At 41.8% G+C, this 12,701-nt stretch overlaps 1 protein-coding gene across 1 annotated transcript in view; it reads left to right on the top strand.

Moving 5' to 3' along the window:
• PXDC1 (PX domain containing 1) overlaps nt 1-12,701 on the top strand; it is a 39,002-nt gene that overhangs the window by 19,711 nt on the left and 6,590 nt on the right. Inside the window, exons 3-4 of the mRNA XM_020789793.3 lie at nt 3,244-3,361; nt 9,308-9,419. Coding sequence (XP_020645452.1) covers nt 3,244-3,361; nt 9,308-9,419 — 230 coding nt within the window. The remainder of the gene's footprint in view (nt 1-3,243; nt 3,362-9,307; nt 9,420-12,701) is intronic.

The raw sequence follows: 12,701 nt of genomic DNA, 5'->3' as shown, positions 1-12,701 counted from the left end.
TGTCTCTAATGCCTTAATCAGTCAGCGAGAGACAGAGAGATCCAATAGATATTTGTTTATTTTCAGCTGAAAGCAAGAAAATAGGCACAAACTTCACTTGCAGAAAACATGCAGAGAACAAGCGCGCCCCAGATACAAAAGTATGCATTTTTATAAGGCAGAACATGAAAGAGGGGCTAAGAGGGTGGGGGGGGGGAGGAGGAGAAATGGGAGGAGATTCTGTCATTAGTAGGCGTTACTGCAGATGCTCGGCTGTGGGCAATAATTCGTTCCTCCGTCAGACGGCCTGAATCCTGCAAGGACAACTTTCCAATTTAGAAATACTTTAATAGTAAAGTGAAAGAAACTCAGACAGGCACCCCCTCCTCCCTTGTTCATTCTTGCCTGCCTAAGCAAAACCTTAATATAACTGGTTTACATATAGCAAAGCAAGTTACAGAAATCAAGATGGCTACGGTTAGGCTAAGATATATATTTTATATGTATTAATTTGATCCCTTCAGTAATATTATTCACCACTAGTTTTCCAAGTGCCCCTTTTCATTAACTGACAAGCAGCATTTAGCCCTGGTGCCAAACTGAAGTTTCCTCCAGATTATTCCTAAAAAGATTATTAACTAGCTTAGAACAAAATCACAGCCTCTGGTACCTGAAACAGAAATTTGTCCAAAATGAGTGGCTTGGCCCAAAAGCTAGAACCCAAACGCATTAGGTAGAAGGTGCTACCATGTTGACCAGCTAAGTGCAAGAAATCAAGTCTCAGGTATTTATAAAATTCTTTGGGAATTTTTCCCCAGTTTAAGTCGGTATGGGTTTGAAGCCATAGACATCCATACCCATTTATAATTTGGGAATGTTAATTTAAAAAAAATCACTTTGTAGAGATCATTTGAGTTTGAGGGTTATCAAACTAAAAAACTCCAAGTAGAAAGCTGCAGATACATGAAATCAACCAACGAAAAAACAGGTACATGGGATCATTCTTGGAAACCTGGTACCCGTGTCAATCTAGTGCTGGACACCTTCCACTAGCATAAAAAGCTGCAGGCTAATGAACACTGAAGCACCTGCCGGTTACCCTAGCACACTTAAGCCTCGTTTTGGTGGCAGCCACTGTCAGGTTGACTATACCAATGACTACATGATGCCTGGAAGAGGCAGCACTAGATATAAGGCTCTTATCCTTGACAAGATGCTAGAGATATTTAGCTGGGGCATGAAGAAGCTATGCTCACTCACACTTAGTATGTTATCCCCCTGCTAGATGGAAAGAGCCCCTAGTAGACTCAACTCCCATTCGTTTTCTTTGGAGATTTCTGTTTCTGGGAGAATGTGCAGATCAATGGGTATAGCATGCTTTGGACCTGGTCTGCTGCTAAAATAGTATCTGTAGTGAGCATGGAAGGGTAGCCCATTTCTCGTTTGAGTATTTTCCAGTTTGTAAATTGCAACTAATAGTTTCTGGCTATGCTGTTAGAGATAGAGAAGAAAATTGTAGTCCAAGAAAAGAGTAACTTTTCAAAGTTCTGACACAGACCATGTGTTTCTTTCAACATAGCCATCTGTGGCTAGCCATTCAAAAAATGGCTAGCCACTTATGGGTTACACCCTGTCATTTGAAGAGTGCTGGAAATAAAAATTACTCTTTGCAGTATTTTTATACGTGGCCTGCTGCTGTAGCTAGATCATGTATGTACTGTGGGACAGAACCTGAACAAATTATTGATGCTTGGAGCTGAGCATTGTTTACACTGACTTGTAGCAGTTTTTCTGTTCTGGACAGTCTCGTCTCCAGTCTTCCTGAAGGTGCCAAGGAACTCAACCTGGAATCGCTTGCATGCAAAACATATGCTTTGCTAGTAGGTTATGGTCCTTATCCGTCTGGGCTCAATTTATAGAAACATAGGAAGTTGCCTCACACTGAGTCAGGCAATAATTCTAGTTCCGTGTGAACCCCTTTGCAACAACTGTTTTATACTTGTTAAACCTAATTTTGTATGAAGACAAGTTTCAAAGATTTCATGACTGGAAAACATTATTCATTCCAGGTCTGTTGGTGAATTCTGAGGTTCACTTGTCATGGAGCTCCCTGTCTGGTAGGTTTAAAAGCTAGAGAAAAACATTGCAGCTCAGCAGGTGTTGGCTGGCCATAAAGTCACCAGCCACCACTCAGAAGTGCTGGCAGCACAGACAAGATGGAGACAAGGAGACCTAGGGTTCCAGAGCTAATTGGGTACTAAGTTTAAGTGAGGATTCTTGATTAGAACAAAGGTGTTGAGTTTAGTAGATTCAGGACTACAGTTAGCAATTCTGCAATGGAGAGCAGCAAGTTGTCTCTTTGCTGAACTGGAGTGGGGTGAGTTGTCAAAGCCAAAACCAAGAATAGTGGACATTTGGCCCTCTAGAGCAGTGGTTCCCATCCTTGGGTCCCCAGATGTTCTTGGACTGCAACTCCCATCTCTGAGCTGACTAGGGCTTTTCCCTATGGCCCTGGGCTGCAGGGTTTCAGATTGTGGAGACCTCTCTACGCACACAAGAACACACGGAGGTTTGGATTAGAACAACTGGGTTTAATCTTTGCACGCAAGCTTTGGAGTAAATCTCTTTGTTGTTCCTGATTCTAGATGAAGAGCTCCTGCAAGTCAATGTTTGTTTCTCGCAGTGATGTAAAATAAGGTTAATGATATGGGCACTTACATACAACATAATCTACTACTGTATAACGTTAAGTTTACCAGGGTCAGCCTTGCAATTAGGCAAAGTGAAGCAGTTGCTTCAGCCAGTGGAATTAAATTCAGGGGATTTGTTATGATTTACTGCCTTGAAGACGGTGACCAATTTGTGGGCTTTTCTGCTCCAAGTGCCAACATGACTTGATGGACTTGGATATGCTGCATTTTTACTCAGATTGATGGAAAGTGTTTGAAAATCAGGGACACAAATGGATTACTGGTTGGCACATAAAAATGCTGTGCTTTTCATGTGTGTGGAGCTCCTTTTCATCTGAAAAGTGTAATGTTCCTCATCCGTACTCTGTGTGATTGTGACACCTCTGTGCTTGAATGACCAGAACAAACACCATTGTGTCTATGAACCTTGAGCCTTCCAATCTTGGAATTTGCTGCTTTGCTAAATAAATGCTTAAGAGAAAGTATATCTAGCTTGGCTGCAAAAATTTAGATGTGATCTCATCCCTTTCCTTTGTAACTGTAATCATCTCTTTGGTTCTTCCCACCACTCTAGTATTCGAGATCCGAAGTTGTCCTCACTTTCTTTGAAAGATCTCCGTTAGATCAGGTGCTAAAAAATGACAATGTCCATAAAATTCAACCAAGTTTTCAAAGTCCAGTTAAAATATCAGGTAAGAGATCTGTTTTTGCTATGGTTCAAGTCATGCTAAATATTGAGTTTTCTCCCCTCTTTCTGACTTCTATGGTCAAAACAGAATTCCTTTTACTCTACCTCTACGTTTTCTCAGGCTTCTTCAAGGATTGCATATCCAGAAAGTGAAACTCACTGTATTGTGTATTTGAGTAACCTCTAATTTTCTTTGAAACCAAATGCTATGGGAGGGTTGTCATTTGACTGAATGGATTTCCATAGCTGAGAATTAAGGCGATTACACATTGTCATTATATTTCTGTGCTGGAATTAAGATAAATAACAGATGGCCAGGCAGTCACACAGAAGACTGAAGACATGTTGGATTGGGGAGGATCCTGCTGAATTTCGTCAAGAACTGAATTTAGTTAAGAGAAATCTTTCTGAATTTAGCTGAAGAAAACATCTGTATCTTGGCATATAAATCTTCTCTCAGTGGTCCAAATTCTTCTCTCTGATACTGTGCTTGTGGCTGTGGTGAAGGGCCTGGAGCCAATAGGTTGTGTAGCCATAGACAAAGGCTGGTGTAACTATTCTACACTGTGTCCACACACAGATATATATGCATGTGTACTCTCCCATTCATTCATCCATTCACTCCCACTCTGACACGCCTTATTCACCCACCCATTCTTTTTCTCACGCAGGCATACAAACACATACTCTATACACACAAAATACAAGTCCATCACTGCAGCTTACATTTGGAAGAAATCTCCCTTCAGTCATGTGATAAATCCCCATCACACACCACAAATGATGTTGGGATCCTGCCCCAAAATAGGAACTTTTCACTCTCCTCAATTTAACGCAGTTGCTCAATCCAGAGCAAAGTCCCCACAACTCCAAGCTGGCCTATCCTACGGATGGGGCTTTTTAGATGACACCACTCTGACGGCAGAAAGTGAGGAGGAATTAAGAAACTTTCTAATGAGGGTGAAAGAGGAGAGTGCAAAAAACGGTCTGAAGCTCAACATAAAAAAAAAACCCAAGATCATGGCCACTGGTCCCATCACCTCCTGGCAAATAGAAGGGGAAGACATGGAGGCAGTGACAGATTTTACTTTCTTGGGCTCCATGATCACTGCAGATGGAGACAGCAGCCCTGAAATTAAAAGACGGCTGCTTCTTGGGAGGAAAGCGATGACAAACCTCGACAGCATCTTTAAAAGCAGAGACATCACCTTGCCGACAAAAGTCCGAATAGTCAAAGCTATGGTTTTTCCTGTAGTGATGTATGGAAGTGAGAGCTGGACCATAAAGAAAGCTGACCGCCAAAGAATTGATGCTTTGAATTGTGGTGCTGGAGGAGACTCTTGAGAGTCCCCTGGACTGCAAGGAGGACAAACCTATCAATTCTAAAGGAAATAAAGCCTGAGTGCTCACTGGAAGGACAGATCCTGAAGCTGAGGCTCCAGTACTTTGGCCATCTCATGAGAAGAGAAGACTCCCTGGAAAAGACCCTGATGTTGGGAAAGTATGAGGGCAAGAGGAGAAGGGGATGACAGAGGATGAGATGGTTGGACAGTGTCATCGATGCTACCAACATGAATTTGGCCAAACTCTGGGAGGCAGTGGAAGATAGGAGGGCCTGGCGTGCTCTGGCTCATGGGGTCACGAAGAGTCGGACACGACTAAATGACTAAACAACAACAACAAATTGAGTTGCATTGATCTCAATGGACCTACTTGAGGTAGGACTAGTGTTGGATTTAGCACATTGTTTGCCCCAGCTGGATATCCGTTGTGAGAAGCATTTCCTTTCTGTACTTGATGAAGCCCATGGTGTCCCAAGGACGAATCACCAAACAAAGGCTGCAAACTACATGAAGAGCTCTTGCTATATTAATCAGAGGTTCTCAGCAACTAAGGTGTTCCCTTTTCTGTTTGTTATCTTCAATATATAATTTGGCCCTAATATAGATCTATCCATAGGCAGCTCATAAGCTGCTCCTGGCCTCTGGAACTCTCACAGGGGGCCAGGCTGGTCCAATCATTGTTGTCCTTCTGCAAGCAGGCAAAGGCCTTGCTCTTCAGGCAGGCTTTTCTTTAGTGACTGGCCAGGAATGGTTTTAACATGAGATGGTTTGTTTTTTGTTGCTTCTAAAGCTGTTTTAATAATGCCTTACCCAACACTCTAAATATAATGTTATTGATTTGTTTAATATTTTATCATGGTTTTTAGTGTTAACTGAGTTTTAATGATGTAAGCTGCCTTGGGCCCTTTCTTAGGAAAAAGGCAGTGCAAAAATACTTTAAATAAATAATTGGAGCAGAGGGTCACACTGCTCCAAAATTTGGGGTCCAAGTGTCCCCCCGATCTGACCATGAGCAACTCATGGAAGTGATGGGAAATTAGTGGAGTATTTGGCAGCAGGGGAGGTAGGGTAACCATATTGGTCACACTTAAAGCTATGGGGGGCAGATTGTGCACCCTGATTTTTACAATCACCTGGCATCCCACTCCAATTCATGCAGGGTAAAAATGAGCCAGCTTTTTGCTAGGGTAGATTATCTTGAACTTAACTCCTCAGGTATTATTTAATGTACCTGAAGTTTAATCTACCTGGAAGAAAAAGGTTGTCATTTTGAGAAAACAGAGAGAAAGGGGAAAACTAGCATTCTGCTCACATTTCACATTAGAATTGCTGCCAGCTTTGTTGGCAATTTGTATTGTCAAAAGAAGATTACAATGGGAGGAATATGTTTTTTTGTTTGCTGACAAAAAAGCAAACTCCCAACAAATCCCTCTCCAGCTGGAAGAAAGGGAAGGGGGGGGGAATCAAGCCTATAGGATGAAAACCAATTTGAGTCTCAACTTTCCTTCCCCTTTCTGCAAAGTAATTGTTTGTTGCAAAAGTTGACTCATGCTTGAACTGCACATCCTGATGGGGGAGAAGGAGGCAACAGAGATTTGACACAGGCCTCACAATAAACTCAGAATGTATAAAAGAACATCACTCCCCTACTCAGCTGTTACATCTGAATGAAGATAACAAGGACATATTTAACACCATATAATAGAAAGCTTCATTACAGCTTGCGCAGTGATACGGTGCCCAAAACCTTTAGATGTTCATATGTTAAAATTTCAGGTTTGAAATGTTCTACCTAATTAGGGAAAATCTCCCATCATTTTCGCACAAAGCCCTAGGATATGAGGTACAAGAGTCCTTTTTTTCTTTCTGTAAGATTTTCCCTCTCTCCCTGCCCAACTTTGAAAATCTGTTACTGAACTCTGTCATTGCTTGGCAGAATTCCAGTCAAGACAGCAGGGCTTCAGCCTCCCACAGTAACTGAATACTAAGAAGTTTACAGGCTCCCTCTTGCTGGTAGTCTGTTGCGGCAGGACCAACAAAGAACCTTGTGGCATCGCAAGGAATACATGTTTTATTTAGTGCAAGCTTTTGTGAATTGTAGCTCATTTATACTGATGCAGGAATCAGAATGATGGAAATAGAGGGCTCTGATAGGCCATCTAGTCCATCCACCCTAAATGTAGAACAGATCTCTGCCATCCACCAACGGAGGAGTCTAATGAAGACATTTTGCCTAACGGTCAACCAAAGTCTAGTCTGCTGGAATTTAAGTCCCTTGGATCTAGCCCTGCTCTCTGGGCAGCAGTAAACAAACATTTGTCCTCTTGTGTGTGAAATCTTTTTAGGTATCTGGGGAACACAACCTGTCCCTCCTTAATATTTTTTTTCTTTAGGCAACTCCTGACTAATTTCCTCAATCTTTCCTTACAGGATTAATTTTTTGTATCCTGCTGACCATCCTCATTGCCCTCTTCTGAACTTGTTCCTATATAGTCTATATCCCTCTCAAATTACAGTGTCCAGAATTGGGCACAAATGTATTTTATGTGCAAAGAATAGTTTAGAGCGCAGATCTGTATTATACAAATTTCAAATAACCACAAGAGAATCAGTATCTGCTAAAAATGAGTTGAGACTTTGTATTAGATTAAATAAGGACTCAATGTGGAAAAACTGCTGACAGAAACATCCTAGAATGGCAGGGAAGTGTGGGTAGCCAGTTGCAATTGTCTACCCTTTCTAGAGTCATAAGTGCTCATTCCTAGAACATTCCAAAGTCTGTTGTAAGAAATGTGTTGAAATAATAATATGCATTGAGCCTCTCTGTGCAGATAATCTTGTCCTTTAATTCCTGGCATTATCAGTCAAAAGATACGGAGCAGGTCTTCTCATCTTTTCTTACATAATAGATGTGTGTATATGTTCATGTGGGGGGGGGGGAGAATAAAAGTGGCATAAAAATATATCACAATTACCAGGGAGAAATTAACCCACCCACCCCCTGAATTCTGTGAATAATACAAGATGATTACATAATCAAAACCTTGATTGGAAACACCCTTCGTGTCATAATAAAATCTTCATGGCTTATACCATGCTTTCTGAGCCCACAGTCACTGTTTTTGCGTTGATTTCAGTTGTACTTCTAGAAGCTCTGCTGGTTGTGTGAAAAAAACCCCTGCTCCTCTGTTGTGTGCTGAATTAAACCCAGGCTGGCTTCCTCTCATGCCTTTGCACCTGAAGGGTTTTGCCAAATTGCAGTAGCATCTATAAAGCCTGTCAGGTTCAACATGGCAGAGGACAATTAACTTTCCCATGTTCAGTTTGCCTGAAACAGTGTGCAAGCTGGCACAGAATGGCTGGAATCTGCAGAAGCTCCAACAATGGCACAAAAAAGCTCTTGGTTTTTTTTCTTTAAGAAGACCTGTGTTAGGGCCAGGTGGCTTGTGTGTGCCCTGGGATGCTACCAGAACCATGGGCGGGGGGGGGGGCACAAAAGACAAAATGCAGCACCCCATCCTTTCTTTCATAATGAATATCTTATGCATAGAAAGAAGGGGCAGGAGAGAGAAAATGGAGGACTTCTAGCGGAAGATGACAGTATCTGGACCCTCTTAAATGTCTGTGAATGAGACAGTTTGGTGGTGCAATAAAAACTTAATTTGGAAGCACCAGGCTTAGCATTTTGCAGCCATATTTAACAGCAGTACACTCCAACCATGGGAGTTTCATTACTACAAAGGGTCATAGGATCAGGAAATTACTATCCTTAAACTTAAATCAACCCTGAGTGTTCACTGGAAGGACAGATCCTGAAGCTGAGGCTCCAATACTTTGGCCATCTCATGAGAAGAGAAAATTCCCTGGAAAAGACCCTGATGTTGGGAAAGAGTCAAAGCAGGAGAAGGGGACGAGAGAGGACGAGATGGTTGGACAGTGTCATCAAAGCTACCAACATGAATTTGACCAAACTCCGGGAGGCAGTGGAAGACAGGAGGACCTGGCATACTCTGGTCCATGAGGTCACGAAGAGTTGGACACGACTAAACGACTAAACAGCAACTTAATTCAAAAATTATTGTGGAGTTTAGCTATGGAGAGGAAAGTAACTGCATTTCCTTCCCTCTTTTCCTGACATGGAGAAAGCTTGTCTTCTCCCTTTTTTTTATGATAATACAGCTGCCATATTCCTGTACCATTCCTGTATCTTTGGCCATGCTGGGTGGGGCTGATGGGAGTTAAGACCAAAACAGCTGGAGGGTATTCATCCAAGGATGTTACATCAACATGGACTGTGTCTAGAAAACAGTTGGAAGTGACTACATGTCATATATTTATTTCCTTTGAAATTAATTGGAATTTGCCAGACCTTCCAACACCAGCTTTATCAAAGAGGTGACTCACACATTTCCTGTAGCTAAGGCTTATCCTGTAAAGGAAAAATACTTTGAAGAAAAATGTATCTGTATGTAGTTTTTGAAGAAGAAAAAGATATATGTCCTTTCACTCTAGATATTTGACCTGTCATCACATGAGCTTCTTTCCACCTTTCTGAAATTAGTCCTCATTTTTAATGCCTTTCCTTTCCTTTTTTTCCCTCCCTATAGAAATCATGCGATCTAATGGATTTTGTTTAGCCAACACTGAAACCATAGTTATTGACCACAGTATACCAAATGGTAAAGAAAAGCATTTGGATGTTGATGCAGCAGAACATTTGTAAGTACCCATGAATTCTTAGAAACTGGTTTGGTAGAGGAAGAAAAAAAACCCGGATTGCCCAACCACATATGGGATTTGACTTGGGGCTGAGATCATATTTGGGAGGGAGGGAATTACATTTCCCATGCTAAAGGGATAAGATGTGATATGGAGATGTGGGAAAAGGGAGTGTTGAGGTAGCCTGTTGTTACCTGACCCTGGGGTGGGAGATAATAGGAGAAAGGTAATATGTACTATTAAAAATGGGACAATCAGAGAGATCTAGGTTGGAATTACATCTTTGCAATAATCCACAGCAAAGGTATTTACTGTGGATTAGGTGCAAACAGGCATGAACCCACTTGCACCACATGTGCTGTTTTAATTGAAGTTACACTTGCAGATCACACTGGAGACTCACACCTCTGCCTGCCCAGGAGCAGGAGGAAATCATCAGTCACAGGTGACAGAGCAAGTCCTAGCTCTTGTCCCTATTCCCCAGCAATTGGATCCCATCAATCATGGCAGGGGATCAGGATAACCTACTGGCTCAAGTCCCCCTCATGGACCAAGCTCACAGCAGAAGGCAGATTGGGGCTGGCTTCCATCTCACTTGGGTACCATGGGGAGAGCCGGCCAGTGAGTGAGCAAGGGTGAAAGGGACCCACAGCAAGTCTGGCAGAAGAGTAGTGGGGGATTGCAGCTGGGGCTGAAATGACACACTCTCTGCAAGCCAGCAGGCTCTGTCATGAGTTCCCTGAAGCCTTCTGTCTGGGCAAGCTTTCTGAGGGGAGTAAAAGCCAGATAAAAGCCCTACTGCAGTTTTTTAAAGTGCTTATTGGCCGCTGCAGTAGGTTTTGTGCCATGTGTCTTAATTATTTTCCAGAGCATGTAGTTTTGCCCAGGTATGCATGAGAAGAGGAGTGGAATGAGGATAGATGTTTTGGAAGGAGCTAAAATTGAGGTGAGGCAAAGGGGAATAACAGGGAAGGGCCGTTGCTTAAAATACCAGCATCTCAGAACATTCAGCTAACTTTCACCTACTCAGCTAACTTTCACCTACGAAAACCAACCCCAGCGACCATGTCTGATTACCTGTATTGGTACTTTCCCCCACTATAATAGGATAAAATCGAGCACTGAAAGATTAACATTTATCTGGACATTCATAAGAAGGCAAGGTTTAAGAAGCAAGAATGACTTTCACGTCTGCATCTCCTTAAGTAGGATCTTGAGGCAGGATCCAAAGCTTGGAGGAACTGCAGAATCCAGCAATAGGTGTAGAGGGGCAATACTCCCTTCCTATTGCACGTCCCTTGCCCTGTGCTTCAGAAGACTGCTCTGGACATCTGAGGAAACTGTCCAGAGCTGCTTTGTCTCTGAGTCACACTTTCCATTATAATGTATGACTAAGGTACGCTGCCCGTTTCACTTATCACTCCGGGACAGAAGCAAACATGTAGCCTTTTGACTCCTGATGAATAGCAGCAAACCCACCCGTTCTGTTGCAGCCATGCATCAGCGTTTTTCAAACGTTTTTCTGGGTTGTTTTCCCACCACCTCCAATTCATTTCTAAGTTGTGCACAGTACTTATCCTCTATTGCTCTGGGTGGTAGTTTACACCTCTTTTGTCTCATGGTTTTTGTTCTTGAACCACTGGTGAATGGGACATTCCTCTTACCTCCTCCGCAGCAAGACCACCAACTAATGGGAAACTGAATTCTCTTTTCTTGTAATGCTATAAACTAATTTCTAAAACATAATGTTACAAGATCTAATTTTTTGCACAGCACATACTATTGTGGATGCTAAAAATGAGATCTGATATACAATATACCTTTTTTTAAAAGAAAATACCATTTTACAGGTTAGCTGTTGCTTCAATTGTTAATACTGTGTTGCTTTTGTAAGCTCTTTAAAAATGGAGAAGTTGGAGGAAAAAATCCCCAAATTCAAATATCTGAAACAACTTGAAAGTAATGAATATTTGTTACTTACTAAATCTACCCAAAGAAATGATTTAAGTGGTCATCATATTATTTTTTTTAAAAGCAGCACTACTTCGAACCTTTCCTAAAAATTATAAATATTGACTGAAGTCCTGCTGCTTAACATAGTAAGTCACAATTAGAGTAGGCCCATTGAATAAATAAATGAAGATTTGGTGAGCCAGCTTGGAAGCTTCAGAAGAGTCCCTGAAGGAGGTGATTTCACCCCCTCTGGCCCCTGGGGGGGCCAGGGTGAGCCTCCAAAGGGTTCCTAGGGTGTGTTCCATAAGACGGACCTCTCCATAAGGCTCACCAAATTTTTAGGAGAAGAAAACAGATCATTATTTTCCTGTTTTCTTTTCCTAAAATTTGGTGCGTCTTATGGAGAGGTGCATCTTATGGAGCAAAAAATACGGTAACTAAAGCAAAGCGCACAATGCCATAGTGCAGGGTATGAGCCTAGTCCATCTTGTTGTAACAATAGGAATGTGTGCCAGAAATTGACTTCCACAGGTTGCAGCCAGATCAAACTATACCATTTTCATAGACAGCAATGCTGACAATCTGATTTTCACTGTAGAAAGTCCCTGGGAGATTGTATTATGGCAGATGATTGATGAGTCATTCACATAAATTTAATTAATTTCAGGTAACAGTATCTTCAAGAGTTTAAATATTTGCAGTATAAAAATGGAACTCTTCATCTGTCAGGACAAGAGACAGGCAGAGGGGAAAGAAGAAGAAGAACTATTAATATAAAAAAGATGACAGTAGAACGGTCATCATTTGATCTGTAGCATCTGTGGACTCAGGTGTGCAATAGGAGCAGTACTGCAAGATGTGGGTGTAAAGGGTGTCTGTGATCAGGAACCGCTTGGAATATTGGATAGTTTCAGGTGTTTTAGATTTCAGGAAGTTAAATGCTGCAGTTATATAATAATAATCTTAGAACTGCAGAACTGGAAGGGGCTCTATGGATCATCAAGTCCAGTCCCTGTCAAGAAGGCACAGCAGAGAATCAAACTCCCAGTCTCTGATTCCACAGCCAGATACCTAAACTTCAGAGTTATCCAACAGTTATTAGTTCTCAGCTGGTATGGCTGAACCATCAAGTATTTATAGCTTAGCACTTTGTCAGAGAAATCTTTCCATTACCTCTAGCAAGGTGCTAACAAATATAACAGTGAAGCACCGCTTTAAATAAAAAGTTGTATATTACAAGTACCATGAAACTGGAGGTGACCACCATATGTGATGGTAAAACAAGAGAGGCAGAGAATGCAAACTTATTCTCTCCTTTTTAGCTAAAAT

This window comes from Pogona vitticeps, chromosome 4 (genome assembly GCF_051106095.1).
Source record: "Pogona vitticeps strain Pit_001003342236 chromosome 4, PviZW2.1, whole genome shotgun sequence".
NCBI classification, from domain to species: Eukaryota; Metazoa; Chordata; class Lepidosauria; order Squamata; family Agamidae; genus Pogona; species Pogona vitticeps.
The sequence above is the reverse complement of the archived record's forward strand: the minus strand, read 5'-3'. Positions and strand labels throughout refer to the sequence as shown.